Source organism: Lipomyces doorenjongii (genome assembly GCF_038497915.1).
Source record: "Lipomyces doorenjongii strain NRRL Y-27504 unplaced genomic scaffold V1508scaffold_58, whole genome shotgun sequence".
Taxonomy (NCBI): Eukaryota; Fungi; Ascomycota; class Lipomycetes; order Lipomycetales; family Lipomycetaceae; genus Lipomyces; species Lipomyces doorenjongii.
In genome coordinates, this window is record NW_027118125.1 from 30590 (window position 1) to 46587 (window position 15998).

Here is a 15998-nt window from a genome sequence, read left to right on the forward strand (position 1 = left end):
CAGATAATAAGGACCTGGGTGCTTTTGTTACGTGGTATGATTGTTCAATCATATGGAGCACCATATAAATTCCTCCAATATCATACTACCGTTACGAATGCTCGTTCACGTATGTGAGCTTTAGTTAAGCGTTATACGAACATTCACATTTGAATGAACAAGACCTTACTCACTAGCTGACAAAAACACAGTTTTGACAAATTTGGTAGGTGCTAATCATTTATAAGTTAACCACACATTTTGTCTAATAATTACCACATTATTTATACATATGATACACATCCTCACGTTGATTTTATTTTGCTTTTCAATAAGCAATACGACGTCCATTCGCGATGGAAGTACGTCGCTTCCGCAGGAATCAGGCTCTCAATAAAATTAGGAAGCTTAATAACTCGCGCCAAAAGGGTGCTATGATCGCTATCCAAGAATGGTGCACATTGGACAATCTCCCAATTCTCCACATCAGAAATAAACTGTTTTTCAAAAGTTCCTTCTTTGGCCGTAGTAAAGTTGGAGTCGACAAGGTAATCGCATTCGTCGATGCTCAAGTAAAAACTTGTCTCTTCCCGATTTTCATTGTTAAGTCCCTCCGGACTCAGAGAGGCTCCCTCGTACCAACTGACGCCTTCAGCGAATTCAGTAGGTAACATTCCATTGAAATCGCTCTTAATGAATTTCAATCGCATATTTTCTGGAAGGAAGTAGGACGATGGAAATCGGTACCATTCTCTACCTACGCACACATTCAACGGATCTGAAGAAGCCATACCAGATACCGTAGTGACGTTGAATAAACCTCCGTATACCTCCAAAGGGGCGTAGTAGAATGAATGTAGTGCCAGAATCCTTGAATACCAGAGGACAATCGCAACCAAGAGGAGTAGAGTTTGCGTCCAAGATGTCCAATCAGCAATGACAGATTTTGAAAATCCAAATTTTCTCAGCACAGCTTTGTAAATGGCAACAAAAGAATCAAATGCTATTGCTGCATTGAGACACAGTAGCGGATACACTACATAGAAAAATCGCTCTTCTTTGTGCGGTTGAGCAAAAAAAATGGCAGTCCACAAGAACAACGGAAAAATAATGCTAAAAAGTTTTCCACTGCTAATGTAGGGGTAGATGACGGCTTTTGATGATTGCACGGTGCTCCGAATAATCTTGACGAAGTCAGTTCCATCTGCGATCCAAGAGAAAATAAATATTGAACTGACCCACACAAAAATGGCGGCATACGCGAGGAATGCAATAACATTAAAATTCAGTATTAAATTCGAGACATAGTATGTCCATGGTTCAGTGCCGAAAATATTAGGTCCAGTCTCTTCTGTCCCAAATACGTTGTACAAAACAATGTTGAGTGCCACGATCTGCAGTTTCTTGAATGCAAACGAATCAATAGCGACCACTACTACCAGAAGGGCTAAAGAGTATCCAATGACTTTGGAAATTCCGTATACCGTGCGTCGCCGCTGAGGATTCACAAACACTGTCCACACCAAGTTCAACAGGAATGGTACAGCAACTACCAGCGCGAATGGCCACCCCAGAATCCCACTAATTGCGAACATGAATAGTGCACGCTGAGGCGCGTAGCGAGCCTTGTCATCCAAAAGATGTGAATAGGCGAGCATGGTGAAATACATCGAATATGACGACGGCAGGAAAGTTACTGACGCGTGAAACATGCCTGCGGCACCAACCGAGAATACTAGAAAGAATTTTGCTACTCTCGACGATATATTCCGCCATATTGAGCCGTATAAGTTTATTTCGCAGAACGCACAAAATGACCCGAGAAATGTCCGTACGGCGAAAAATAGATTAGCCTATGGAGAGCAATTAGTTACAAGGATCATCGCGACAGCGCATTGATCCGTACCTCCGACATGCCCAAGAATCGACATATGTACACTATGACACTGTGTACTCCAACGTAAGCCCAACTACGAATAGCATAGACAGGTGAATACTCCCACGTCTCGAGACCAAATCCATGTGTAAGATAATGAGTTGGTTCCCAGTAATTAAACACTAGATCCGTCAGATACTCGTGTCCCCAAACATGCGCCAATTGATTTGCGTCACTATCCAAGCGGTCGTACCTTCATCGCAGTCTGGAATAATACTATAATGAGCACATATTGTGCGTATTGCCACAGCAATTGCAAATGCAATCGTGAGATTTGCGGCTCCCGCAGGTCCTTCTAGCCCTGACCTTGGATCCAAGTCTTCATCCTCCGCTAGCTCCGAAACGGGTGTTGATACCGGCTTGCGATGCTTTGATATGCTCGTTACCACGTCAGGCATGAGTGGGAAAATGAGAATTTAATTGCATGCAAAGACCATTGCTGTAATGAGGCTGTTGATGATTGCAGAGCACAACATTACTAGGACGTAGTTATAGTCACGGCGGGCGTAACACCAATACTGAAATCGTGGAATCTCTTCCAGCTAAGTTTAGCGAAGGCACACATTTTTTTGCAACCTTTGTAGCGCGCAAAAAATTTCCCACTCCACATCTGATCAGTCAAGTTTATTGATACATTCACTTCTCCTAGTGCTGTAACGCAGACTATCTAAGCGAATACACCTGGCACATATGGATTCCACTCCGTTGCCCGTCGAATCAGAGGGGTCGGCGCTAGTGTCAATCCCAGAACCCGCGGCTCCTGCTCCAATACCAGCAGCCGAAGCGGACGATCTAGGAGATACAATTATTGTAGCGGTACCATCCAGTAATACGACTCGAGACTTACCGGCACCAACTCGGGACGGTGAGGCGCCTAGCGAGGCCACAGCCGGCATGGAAGTCGAAGACAGGACGCCGGCTGCGCCCGCAGGGCATGAAATGGAAGGGGGCGCTGAAGGAGATTCGATTCGAGCAGAATCTGAGACTCATTCTGTAGTAGCGCCGTCCATGAATGAAGATGATGTGCCCTCAGCCACGGATGTGACGGAGGTGGCGAATCAGTCCCCAGAAGCAGAAGGAATTGCTGCGCCTGCCTCGTCGAGTTTCGAGGCGGCATTAATGAATCCTGACGCATCTGTACGATACGAATCCGATGAAGACAACAAAGGCCAAGTAAGTCAGGAAATTGGGGGCGATGATGACGTGCTGGCCCTGGCTCCGCATCCTTTTGTGATTGACGAGCCTCAAGCTGAGAGCGGGGCCCCTGCGACTATCGGTGGCAGTGCTGGCCGGGACACAGCTATCAAGATAGAGGCAGCAAACCCTGCGGACGCGGATGTTAAGACCGAAATCGGCCAGGACGAGGGTGAGATAGAGGAGTCTTCTTCTGAGTCAGGGTCGAGCTCGGATGACGAGGACAATGCTGTACCTGCTACTTCCACTCGAACAGACGAAGATGATATTGACGAAGAAGAGCTGGATACTGGACCATTGCGCACGAAGAATGAGATTGTGGAAGTTCCAGTTAAGCCCGTTGACGTGGATATATCGCCCACAGAGCTTATCGAGAAGCTCGGTGTGATAGAGCGTGTCGTGGGAAAGACGGTAATTGTGAAAGCGCTTACGTCTGGCGAATACCAGGTCTTAGATCAAGATTCTATTCTTGTATTTAGTGACCGAAGCCCATTCGGAAGGGTATGATAGTGTTGCTATTGCTTAATGACCATGAAACTAACTGAGTTTAAAAGGTTTATGAGACGCTTGGGCCTGTTCAGAAGCCAATCTATTCTGTAAAGTTCAACACTGACTCAGAAGCATCCAATTATTTGTCTCATATCAACAAGGAGGTCTTCTATGTACCTCGTTTTAGCACTTTTGTGTTCACTGCAGCAATCAAAGCATTGAAGGGCAGCGATGCCAGCAATTGGAATGATGAAGAGGTTGACGAGAATGAGCAGGAATTCTCGGATGATGAGGCTGAGGCCGAATTCAAACGCCGGCAGAAGGACACACGCAAGCGAGCAGCTCATATAAAGGACCCTCACCAAGTAAATAAGAATTTGGAAGTAACTCAGTCTCCTACCACGCCAAGACCGTCTCAACCCCTTCCCGTTGCTAATACGGAGCCCTATTCTTTCGCGGATTTGGCTGATCAGGACACAGATTTCTTAGATCAGCTTGCATCACAGATTCCGGTACCTGCGCCGCCATCAGCCTTGGATGTCGCATCTGCGCATAATAATTATGATTCTAATCAGGATGGAGATGGAGATAAGAGGAGTGAGGATGGCCATGATGCCGATAAACCGTCGCATTCTCCGATTGCAGTGCCTAGAGGTGCCCCCAGAGCTCCACGAAGTTATGACGATGAGCCCTATAAGCCTCTCGCCAGGCCGACATCACTGCTAATGAGTCACTCGCCTCCATTTCCGAAAGTGAGGCCAAATAATGAGGGTTCCGTAATGGGCTCTCGACCTGCAGCGGAAGATATATTGTTTGCTGATCGCGACTCCCTGTCTCCACCCCCCAGTAATGGTTCTCGTTCGCCTGTGATGTCCCGCTCTGGGGATGCACTAACGAACAGCCAGAAGCGTCGTAGACGAAGGAAAAGGAAAGAGGAGAGAGAGCGGCATGAGCGAGATGAACGACGATGGGATGTAGAAAAAGCACGTGAAAGGGGTCGAGATAGGGACAGAACAAATCGGCAGAGGCATCGTGAGGAGGAACTTAAGGCGCGTGAATATCTTCAGAAGCGTGATGGTAGACCAGGGAAGGCAACATCGAATTCCCCTGCACAAAGCAATGAGGGTCCATATCGACCTTCACATCTACAAGAGTTACCACAGCCCATGCCGCAGGATCTAAATACCGCGGCGTTTCTGCAGCAATTCCCGAGCCTTAGTCCGTACTTCAATGGACAGGCACCTGCACCTGCACCTCAACAGCCATCGCAATCTCACCCTCCGTATGGCCAGCAGAACTTCCAGAATATTGCCCAAAGACTCCCACCTGGTGCTCATGTCAATCCTGCCTTTCTCGCGCAATTTGCTTCTGGCATGTTGCAACAGCCACAACAGCAACAGCAGCCGCCCAGACCGCTACAACAGCAGTATCAGCCACCTCCACCTCCCCCTCCACAACAGCAGTCAGATCCACAACCGTCGTATCTGGCCCTTCTGCAGCAGCAGCTTCAGCAACAACAGCAGCATGTTTTACAGCAGCAACAAGCTGCTCAAGCGCCTGCCCCGCCGGCTGCACCTCAACCACAGAACCAGTATTATAACCAGACTCAAGGTCAGTTGCAACAGCAGCTTCAGGCAATCTTGCAACAGATGCAGGTGAACGCTCGACGACAACAGCAGCAACAGCAATCCCCCACAGTTTCAGTGCCACATGAGCGTGCACCAGCCCCGGCCCCCTCAAGCTCGCAAGACGCCTTTGCTCAGGCGCAATATCAGTTGAACTTGCTAGGAATGCTACAAGGTAATCAAAATCAGGGCCATGGCCACCGACATAGTGGCGATCCTCGGGATCCGCGAAATCGGTGATTCGTAGTTCATACACTTGATCTTACTTTACGTCCGTCGGCATACTATCTGCTGTACTACTTGCTTTTCATTTACTGTAAATATTTGTTGTTGAAGTATACCTTGTAGAATGCTACTTGGTGTGTGTTTGAATATACCTATTATCAAGCGCTCGGAAAAGTATGACCGATGATGACCTATTAGTAGACGTGTGTGATATGGAGCTTCGATATTTCCGCCAGGAAATTCTTGTCATGTGCAGTGTAAACCGCGGCGATATCGGACTTTGGTACCAGACCCCTACATTTCCCGGCAGCCACCCTGCTAATCCCGTCGGAAGTTAACTTGCATGTAGTCATTCTTAGACGAGTTTCGGATCTTGAACTCGTAACCAATGCGTCTCACGATTTTCAATCTGTAGCGTGCTCGTCTACTACTCGGATTGCCGCTATCACACTTGAAATGTTCCTCCGATATTATCGCATCACGCGCGGCTTGCCCAAGGATGCTTATGTCGTCAGCCGTTTCATACGCTGGAGGAATGTCATCACGACGCCTCCTTCCAAGGCTACCGTATCAGCGTCAGCGTGTGGATCCTCTGCTTCACTCAAGCACGGATGTCTCAGCTTTTCTACTGTTTTCGAATCGTACAGACGGTATCATGACAAGAGACCCTATACTACTCAAGCACTGCAAAGTCTGGTTGTCGGTCTTATCGGGGACTCTCTCTCTCAGCTTTTAATGACGCCTGATGAGGAATATTCACTGTTACGCACTTTCAAAGTCATGATTACTGGATCTGTATTATCTCTTCCGACTTTTACGTGGGTTAAGTTCATGGCGAAGAATATTAATCACAGCAATAAGGTTATTTCCGTCGCCATGAAGGTCGTTGCCAACCAGCTCTGTTTCGCGCCGTTTTTCTTGTCCTCTTTCTTGACCACTGGCTTCCTTTCTCAAGGCATATTTGACCCGAATGAGATTATCAATCGTTTGAAACAGCGGGTACCAATCGCATGGATGAACGGCTGCATGTTCTGGCCGAACATCGTGGCTCTCAACTTCACGGTTGTGCCGCCCCATTTCCGAGGATTGGTTAATTCTGCTGCAAGCGTTGTTTGGCAAGCGTATCTCTCGTGGCTCACTTTCTCGTCGAAAGCTTCAGTGCAACAGGCAATTGACAAGGAAGTTGCCCTTGAGCACAAGGTTGGCCATGTAGTGGCGGGGACTTTACATTTAGACCAGGCTAAATCTACAGCCGTGAATGCCGACTAGAAGGTAGTTGGTTATCGGCACACGATTAGAAATATTTTTGCATATTGAAGTGGAGTATAGAGTATAGTATAGCATAGAGTGTAGACTATACGGTCATAGTATAGAGTATAGAGTATAGCGTATATATAGAGTATAGAGTATAGAGTATAGAGTATAGAGTATAGAGTATAGAGTACAGAGTACAGAGTATAGAGTATAGAGTATAGGTAGAATTTTGAGGACTATTGATATATGTATAGTTTCATTATTGTGGTACGGTACATACACTAATGGAGTTTTGCTTGGGATGAGTTATAATTAAAACGCATGTATAATCAGATTGCGCATTGAATAGTAACTTTTTTGTTCTTAGAAAGACCATAAAGTATAATCGGAACCGGGTTGAAAGCCAGAAGAATGAACGAGCATTATTGTACTGTTTATTGTAGCATGATTGGGTCAATTTATTGGCAATCTCGTTCTATTATTTGTGTCCCTCTCGAATTTGCACTGTTTCACGTCGTACCTAAGCCTCCCTAACCGAGCAATTTACTATCAAATCTTGCGCGTATTTGAAGTGGCAATTACCAAAATACCTATCCGGCAAGAATAGATAATGACAGAGTGATACATGTGATGACGAGTAAACGACCCCAGAACGACTCGTGCAATCGCAGGTTTCTCCCAAGGCGTCGCCGCGTAGTAGTCACCGCCATCGGGGCAAAACCTTCAAAAAATTTCTTTTGCTGGTTTGCGTCGGCATTAATAACAAGCAGCATTTATAACAAGCAGAAAATATAAACCAACAGCCGTGCTCGACCGCTTTATTCCGGAGAATTATTAATTTTACTTGGCGAACGTTCACATTCGCAGGCAGTCGTTTGTAACTTAGCGCCGCTGAATCGACTTGACAAGATCCTCGGGAACGTAATAAACACCACGTCACAATATGGCAGACCATACTAGAGATCCGTGTCCAATCGTCATTATCAATGATTTTGGCGGAGCATTTTCTATGGGTGTATGTATAATAATGAGGTTGTATCAGGGCCTTTAATGCTCTGTGGGGTAGCTGGACCTCGTCTTCGTACGGATTCCTGACATCAGCATGTAGGTTATTGGTGGAACTATTTGGCACGGAATTAAAGGATTCAGAAATTCACCATCTGTATGTTTGTTTTACATATACTAGCTAGCTGCTAGCATTCGCCAGAAGTGGCTAACCGTTCCCGCAGGGTGAGCGACGATCAGGCGCCATTGCCGCCATCCGCTCTCGTGCTCCCGTGGTCGGCGGCAATTTTGGTTCATGGGGTGGCGTGTTCTCGATTTTCGACTGCGCGATCAAGGGCATTCGCCGAAAAGAAGATCCTTTCAATCCTATATTAGCAGGCTTCTGCACTGGTGGCGCACTTGCTATGCGTGGTGGTTTCAAGCACGCCCGAAATTCGGCGATTACTTGCGGCTGTTTGTTGGCGGTATTTGAAGGAGTCGGTATTGCAATGAGTTCATATATGAGCCGGGCGAGTAAACCTCAGGTATGTTTTGTGATCCTCGCGGTTCTTGCAATATAAATCCCAGGCGCTAACAATATGCAGCTCCCGGATATGGAAAGCGGCGTTCCCCTTGCCGCGTAAAAGTACATCAGGGCCTTTAAATTTCCATTGGTTGTTTTACAGCTGTTTACGTGGTTGTCATTATCATGTTTTGGTTATGTTTCGTTTTGAAGTTATCGAGTGTGTTTTGTATCTCCGCATTTCGCGTACTTCCTCCTGTATTATATTCAATCGTACCGCTTCTGTCCTCACCCTTTTCACCTTCAATAATTTGTAACGGACGGCACATGGTGGATCATCAAGAGTTCCGGATGGCTTATATATCGTTAGTTTGAACAGATAAGATATATATTTGATATGAGATGGGCTATTTAAATGAGAATAAATATGGATATTCATGGAGAGCAAGAACTTATCGTGTAATATATATATCATTACATATATACAACGTGAGGAGCACTGCAAGACATAACTTTTCTACGACTTTGTAGAAAGTTAATGATCCTATCATATTCTTGCAATTATGTGGCCTCTAATTTCTCTATTCAGCAATCCGGCTACTCCACATCTCCAATCAACTCAATTGATGTCATTATATCTTCCACCGAAAGTTGTCCTGGCGCAGCCTTTGTAGGCAACAGTGGGTGCGTCACCGGGGTCAACGTCGAGTTCAAAACTCTGCTCAGCTTTCCCTTCTCGCCCATGTTGATTGCAATCAATGGCTTCTCGGTATGCGTTGCTCGGAACTCTTCCAATGCGATGTTGTCTTTGCGGGAGCCTGCGAACCCAACAAACTTGACGACGTCGCACCAGCTGCCTTGAATCGCTTCATCATACTTAGTCTGCCATTCTAGCCCTCCCCATTTCCAAGTTCCACTGAAATCATGATTGGATGCGATTAACTTAGTGAACCCACGTGATTCGACGACCTTCTGGATTAAACGTGGCGGCCAGCTAAGTTCTACATCAATATATGCCACTCCCAGCTTCAATGCAAGAAGCATGAGTTCAAGCGCCTTGTCAACTTCATTGTCAGGGAACCTTCCACCCTGAGAAACAGTTCGAACAGTGAAGAGCAGCGGAATGTCAGTGTATTTCCTTATGAGACCAATCTGCTCTTGGACGAATGTGGGATTTGGTGTTTGCGAATGCGGCGCAGGTTGGAGGAGGTCAACCCGTACTTCCAATACGTCACAGCCTTCGATAACCTTGTCTATATCTTGCATAGCCACTGACACATCAGGATATGTGAGCGACAAAAAGAACGACTTCGGCTTCGCTAGAATCTCGTCGTGAGTGGTCGAGGCACCGGTAATCGTCTTAAGAAGTCCCCGCAAATTATGTTTCGCCCGCTCGATATCTTCCTGCTTGGACAATTCGGCGTTGTAAATCATATAATTGGAGCAGTTCACGAACCACTGTTCGCGGCGTTGCCAAACAGCGAATAAGTCATCGACGTAGGATGGCCTCGTCTTGTCAACTGACAAATACTCAATAATCAGCCTGACGTCCCGGTGCACGTGAATGACTATTCCACCATCTGCTATGTATTTCTGCAGAATGTCCCGCGCTTCAGTAGTCTCAACGATGCCACCTCCGCAAGCAAAAGTGTGGCCAGATGGGCATTTCTGAAGTACTTCCTGGAGCACATCCAGCTCGAACATTCTAAAGCCCTCCCATCCGTCATTCTTGATAATCTCAGGAATCGTGAGCTGCAACTTTTCTTCGAGGTATTGATCAAGATCCTGGAACTTCTGGCCTAGCGCCTCGGCTATCCATCCACCCACGGACGTCTTCCCAGCACCACGCATTCCGATGACCAGAATACTGCGATTATTGTTCGGCTTCAAGATTTTCCGAGCAGTAGCAGTAGAGAGTGGCTCCTCATATCCAACAAGTTTAACATCGAACTTGCGAGCCAATGAGTCCCACCAGCCGGGCCAAGTCTTTTCAACGCATTTTTTGTCTTTGACCAAAACAGGCCCCGGAGCAACGATCCCCAATAAACTGAAACTCATGGCAATGCGATGATCGTCATACGTCCAAATACCTTCTGGTGGCAAGGTCAATGCAGAAGGAGATGATTTTCCATAGATCTCGATACCTTCCTTCAGCTCGCCCGCAGAGACACCGAAATGCGCAAGTTCGTGAACCATCGCCGCGATACGATTGCACTCTTTCACTCGTTGGTTTGCGATACCTACGATTTGCGTTGGAATTGACTTTTCGGAACCGTCGTGTGCAACAGCAGCAAGGACGCTCGCAGTAAGGAACGCGTCGGTCATAGATTCCATATCAATCAACTTGAGAGGTTTGAGTTTGCAATTATCTGGTCCAGTTACTGTCGTCGACTGTGCCGTCTGCTTTACTTCGCAACCCATTGGCGCCAGAACTTCAACAGCAAATTTGGCGTCCCCCTGAAGAGAGCTTGAGCCGATATTTGGAATGGTGCAAGTTGTACCGGTGATAGCGGCGAATGCAAGAGGATAAGTGGCGGAACTGGCGTCACTTTCAACAACATAGTCAGTAGGTGCGGTATACTTTGCCTTGGGAATCTCGTAACTATGCTCCTCGGTAGCTGACTTAGTTACCTTAACGCCGAAAGAAGCCATCATGGCAATTGTCATATCAATGTACGGCTGAGAAACTGGTTTTCCACCCACCAACGCCAGAGTCAACGGTGATTCAGCATACGGTGCACACATCAGGATCGCAGAGACATACTGGGACGACACAGTAGCGGCCAGTTCGACCCGTCCGCCTTTTAGGTGCTTGCCAGCAGTGATGCGAAGAGGTAAGCTGCCGAAAGATTCCAGGTACTCTATACAAGCACCGTTACTCCTGAGAGCGTCAACAAGAGGAGCGACAGGTCGCTGCTTCATTCGTGCATTTCCAGTCAGGACTAAAGTCTCCGTCTTATCTGATGGCTGTGCAAGTGTGGCAACAGCAGCCAGGAAACGAGACGACGTTCCTGAATTGCCAAGGTAGATCTCATCTGTCGACGCAACTAATGCACCGCCTCGGCCTTTAATCTCGAGAACATCTTCGTCAGCATCATCCTTGACCCACGAAAACTCAGCACCAGAAAGCTGAGATATAGCGGTCATCATGTGCTCGGTGTCATCGGATCTGAGCAGATTGTGCAGTCTACATGCCCCCAATCCAAGAGCAGCAAGAAGCAGTGCCCTGTTGGTAATAGACTTCGATCCGGGTGGAGTAACGGTAGTTTGCATTCTAGATGGAAGCGACGTGTTATGAATAATAGTGTCTGGTGACAAAACAAATCTGATATCGTCATCTGCAACAACTGAAGCCTTAGGTTCGTAGGTCTTGCCAATAGCAGTCAGAAGAACAATCTTCTTTTTCGCGCCTGCATTTTTCTTGTCGACTGCCATAATTTTGAGAAGCTTATCAACTGGAGTCGGACGATTGTTGGTACGTTTCCGAATCATGGGATCAGAGACGGAGATAGGCAGACTATAAGCCGTGAGGATTTTTGTGATACGAGCCACCGCGGAATCTGACAAGAGACCCAGGTAACGAGAAAGTTCAGCTTCCTTTACCATACCAATTGCAACGCATTCGCCATGGAGAATTTGCGGAGTCAAAATAGCTTCATACGCATGGCCAATTGAGTGACCGAAGTTAAGCAAGTTGCGGAGGCCACCTTCACGCTCGTCAGCCGACACAACATAAGCCTTGACGCGAATTGAGCCGACAAGCAATGAATGAAGCATGTCCTGAATTGGCGACAAGTCCACATGGCCAGTAGCAGGATCTCGATTCCGGAACGCGGTCAAGAACTCGTCCACATTGTTTTCTAGACGTTCGAACTCCTTTGCATCCCAAAACGCAGCGGTCTACCACTGTTAATATGTAGCGGGACATACAAATTTGCAAGTTACCGACCTTAATGATCTCCGACATCCCATTAATGAACTCCCGCTCAGGTAGGGTCTCTAAAAATGCCAGATCGACAAAAATTCGCTGTGGCTGCCAGAACGCGCCGATCAAATTCTTGCCGTTAGGCGTGTCGATCGCAGTTTTCCCTCCAATTGACGAATCAACCATGGACAACAACGTAGTTGGGATCTGAACAAATTTGATTCCACGCATAAATGTGGCCGCGACGTAACCAGCCATGTCCCCAATAACACCGCCACCGAGAGCCAATAAAACACTGTCGCGGGTACACTGGTTCTCAAGCATCCAATCTTCAATTGCGGCCTTTGTTGCTCGCGACTTTGATTTCTCTCCCGGCAGCACTGTATAGGAAATGAATCGTGGCGGTTCGTCATAGGATTTAGTGAGATCCTCGAACGCATTTACAAATGCCGCAAGATGCAGCTTGCCGATGTTGGTGTCGGTAACCAAGACATATGTTGACGATGCCACATCTTTCAGTACCTCGGCGACCAATTCGCGAATGAGATTGTAACCGACGACAATCGAGTCGCGACCAAGAATCGTAACGCGCGTAGGCTCAACTGTAGGAGCCATTGCGTGTGCGTGTGCGTATGCGTATGCCGTCAATGTAATGGAGGACAATAACGAAACAGAAAGGAGAGCTTAGATAATTGCCAATTGTTGGGTGAGAAATAAATTTCTTGAACCGGGGGAAAGTGTGACTCAACTCAAAACAAATGCACGTGCATACGAGAGTGACCATGACGGACTGTGACGAAACGGTAATAGTTCAGGTATGACCCCTGAACTGCAGAAAATGCCTTATTAAGCAAAATTCAGGACTGAGCACAGCCACCTTCGGCTCGCCAAAAACAGCAGCGCGGCGAGTCGGCCTCTCGTCATGTATTGCTCCGCCGGCTTGGCGACTCCAAGGGCCGCCTGTGAATATTACGAGCTCAGCCTATCTGTGATCTATCCGAAGTCGCTTTATCGACCATTTACTGAACCTACTCCATCACTCTTCGCACATTATATAGGACCGGCAGTACACGTACCTAGTTTTCAGTTGTCGCTGTCAATTCGGCGCAAGATCATTATGGGAAAGGCCCAGTCGAAGCTTACGCACGACCAGCTCCAGGAACTCCAGAGGTCTACTTATTTCGATAAACGTGAACTTCAGCAATGGTACAAAGGTAACATAGATGTAATTTCGATTTACAGCTGCTGCACTCTTGCGTAGTTACTAACGAAAGTCTGCAGATTTCTTGAGGGATTGCCCGTCCGGCCAACTCACCAAGCCTGAATTCCAGAAGATTTACAAGCAATTCTTCCCATTCGGCGACCCAAGCTCCTTTTCGGAATATGTTTTTAATGTATTTGACAATGACAAGTCTGGATTTATTGACTTCAAGGAGTTCATATGTGCTCTGTCTATCACAGCCCGAGGCTCCGTCGAAGAAAAGTTGCTATGTAAGACGGAATTCCACCCTAGACATGATGGCTATCCTTATCTGACTATGGTGTGCAGGGTCGTTCCAATTGTATGACCTGAATAACGATGGCAAGATTTCATATCAAGAGATGTTGTCTATTGTTGAGGCTATATATAAGATGGTAGGATCTATGATGAAGCTACCGGAAGATGAGGCTACTCCCCAGAAGGTATACAATTACCGAAGAATATTTCAGATTACTACTTGCTAATAAGTCCACAATAGCGGGTGGACAAAATCTTCAGAGCCATGGACAAGGATTCCGACGGTGAATTGACCCTAGAGGAATTCAAGGAAGGATCTAAGCTTGTGCGTATATGTAGCTCTGCTCTGACACTAGAGCTGGCAATCTAACTTATCCGTAGGATCCCACGATTGTCTCGGCATTGAATATCTACGATGGCCTAGTTTAGTTTTCAATGTTGATTGCTCGGGTCTTGATAAATTTCCGTAATCATCTCTCTTCTCATTTTGTTGCGCAATTGAATTTTGTAGTAGTTTACCATTCTGGTCTTCTCTGTAGTTCTTTATATTGATATGTTCCGGATCAGACAGACTTGCGTACATAATATGGTTGTGAGTATGATAGTGCGCTACTATCAGCGAGCACACAGCATACGCTTTTTATCCTGTAAAATTCATCATAAACCGTGAATGAGATCTAACCATTGCCATCATTGTGCTAAAAGATGAACTAGTCAAAAGAGCAAGCTCTTGCGCGATAAATACAAATACCAAACTTCACAGATTCCCGACTAGAAAAATAATACAATATTAAGTAGCCAGAATAATACCGTTTGTAAACGGTGAAAACGACAAAACAAAGCATAGAACTCCATAATCCGGGCACAAAAAGAATATGCGACAATGCGGCGCAAACAAAGGATCAACTATAGCAGACCATCAAGAGGACAAATATTTAAATAGAAAAACCATGTAACCGACCAACCACATGCTAAACCATTCTAATTCATCAAATCGAAGTCCTGGCATCATAGTGGCATCTGCACCGCTCAACTTTCTCACATAAATCCAAGTGATTGTCCTTTCTCCCAGCAGTTATGATTGTGACCCAGTAACGCCATTATGCCTCCTCCCAGCTCTTCTCGACAGTCTCCCGCACGCGCTTCTCGTACTGCTTTCGGTGGTCCTTATATAAATTTGACGCCTCTACGTTGGCGGGACTGGCGGTATTTGGATCGTTCAACAAGCTTGGACACGGGTCAGCATACCTTCGTTGCAGAAGTCGAGCCAATTGATCACTACTAACCTTTGTATCGACGTCAGGATTGCCGCAACATCATAAGTAGGCGACCATCTGTTCTGCAAGATATCGAGACAAAGCTCACCGGAAGCGTAAACATTCGGATGGAACATCTGTGAAATAAACCGGACCACCGGTGGCTTATTGGGGTACTGTTCATCAAACTGAAGTAGCAATCTAAAAGTGCCGTCCTCAAAAGGCGTGTCGTTAGGGCCAATGATGACCGCGTTCCAGGTCATAACATTATCGGACACGGGAGATGCCGAAACGCCTGCTGGCGGATCTTGTTGCATTCGCTGTGAGTGTATGTTAGCTTGTACCCTCCTTGGCAGACTTAAATCTGAGATGTGTTCGAATGGCAAGTAAGTGCAGTATATACGAGCACGGTAAGCACCATAGTCACTTTTGAAAAGGCGAAAACCGACATATATCAAAACGACAGAGTCATCAGCCCAACTACGGAAACTTACCTTGAAGTCTCGCATTAATCTTCGGCGTGCCGTAGTTGACATTTCTGTAACGTGTATATAAGGAGCTAGAACAGATGCTTTATTGCCAGAATACACAGCAATTAATGTCTAAAGTGAACCGTACGCAAAGGAAACTCGTGAGGTGCGAAATAATGGCTGCATGGGCAGAGGTAAATCTCTAGTCGCCCACTTCCGTATCTGCCGCACGAAGAGTTTCTGGGGTGGGTGGCAACTGCTCCGCAATGCTTCCGTTTGCACCGTAATTGGGGCTGCGCTTACTTATTTACGCGGAGCTCATTAGGGTAAGGGCACAGGGTACCACTCGCAGCTAGAATAGCACACACTCAAAACCGCAATACATAAAAAAGCAAAGCATTATTTGAGCGTCTTTTGGCGATCTTTTGACTGTGAGAAGATGAATGAATAAAAGACCGCTCACGGTTTCCACTTCTTTTTCAGGACCGAGAGGCTCTCTGTTGGATCTTTATTCGATCGGAACTTCACAGTAATGGCTTGTCTTTCTTACATCCTGCCACGTTACTTCTAATTTCTCATGAAGTCCCTAATCGCCTCGTCCATCAAATCGTACTCGTATTCACCTAAATAGTTCTCATTA

The 15998-nt window shown here is 46.5% G+C and overlaps 7 protein-coding genes across 7 annotated transcripts; 4 read left to right on the plus strand and 3 right to left on the minus strand.

The window, feature by feature from the left end:
* Positions 1-174: 174 nt before the first annotated feature.
* On the minus strand, positions 175-2459 carry V1508DRAFT_237145 (Alg9-like mannosyltransferase family-domain-containing protein). The gene is made up of 4 exons (XM_066936339.1): positions 2109-2459; positions 1886-2037; positions 1218-1832; positions 175-1163 (listed from the first exon to the last, which is right to left on the minus strand). The coding sequence occupies exons 1-4, from the start codon at positions 2311-2313 to the stop codon at positions 285-287; spliced, it is 1851 nt and encodes a 616-aa protein (XP_066793828.1). The 5' UTR covers positions 2314-2459; the 3' UTR covers positions 175-284.
* Positions 2381-5625, plus strand: V1508DRAFT_390739 (Gar1/Naf1 RNA binding region-domain-containing protein). Its single transcript, XM_066937928.1, has 2 exons — positions 2381-3610; positions 3664-5625. Exons 1-2 carry the CDS (start codon positions 2606-2608, stop codon positions 5461-5463), a joined length of 2805 nt encoding a protein of 934 aa, XP_066793829.1. The 5' UTR covers positions 2381-2605; the 3' UTR covers positions 5464-5625.
* A 156-nt stretch (positions 5626-5781) lies between these two features.
* V1508DRAFT_423431 (uncharacterized protein) lies at positions 5782-6865 on the plus strand. Its single transcript, XM_066941165.1, has one exon. The coding sequence runs from the start codon at positions 5905-5907 to the stop codon at positions 6715-6717; it is 813 nt and encodes a 270-aa protein (XP_066793830.1). The 5' UTR covers positions 5782-5904; the 3' UTR covers positions 6718-6865.
* A 532-nt stretch (positions 6866-7397) lies between these two features.
* Positions 7398-8669, plus strand: V1508DRAFT_423432 (Tim17/Tim22/Tim23/Pmp24 family-domain-containing protein). Its single transcript, XM_066941166.1, has 4 exons — positions 7398-7717; positions 7811-7864; positions 7932-8231; positions 8292-8669. The coding sequence occupies exons 1-4, from the start codon at positions 7646-7648 to the stop codon at positions 8328-8330; spliced, it is 465 nt and encodes a 154-aa protein (XP_066793831.1). The 5' UTR covers positions 7398-7645; the 3' UTR covers positions 8331-8669.
* On the minus strand, positions 8611-12833 carry V1508DRAFT_423435 (EPSP synthase-domain-containing protein). The gene is made up of 2 exons (XM_066941167.1): positions 12159-12833; positions 8611-12109 (listed from the first exon to the last, which is right to left on the minus strand). The coding sequence occupies exons 1-2, from the start codon at positions 12747-12749 to the stop codon at positions 8807-8809; spliced, it is 3894 nt and encodes a 1297-aa protein (XP_066793832.1). The 5' UTR covers positions 12750-12833; the 3' UTR covers positions 8611-8806.
* A 240-nt stretch (positions 12834-13073) lies between these two features.
* V1508DRAFT_390749 (uncharacterized protein) lies at positions 13074-14384 on the plus strand. The gene is made up of 5 exons (XM_066937929.1): positions 13074-13348; positions 13416-13625; positions 13684-13817; positions 13874-13957; positions 14014-14384. Exons 1-5 carry the CDS (start codon positions 13252-13254, stop codon positions 14059-14061), a joined length of 573 nt encoding a protein of 190 aa, XP_066793833.1. The 5' UTR covers positions 13074-13251; the 3' UTR covers positions 14062-14384.
* Positions 14385-14732: 348 nt separating this feature from the next.
* V1508DRAFT_405991 (ubiquitin-conjugating enzyme/RWD-like protein) lies at positions 14733-15205 on the minus strand (the record flags this gene model as incomplete). The annotated part of the gene is made up of 2 exons (XM_066938736.1): positions 14733-14859; positions 14919-15205. The coding sequence occupies 2 exons, from the start codon at positions 15203-15205 to the stop codon at positions 14733-14735; spliced, it is 414 nt and encodes a 137-aa protein (XP_066793834.1).
* Positions 15206-15998: the final 793 nt, after the last annotated feature.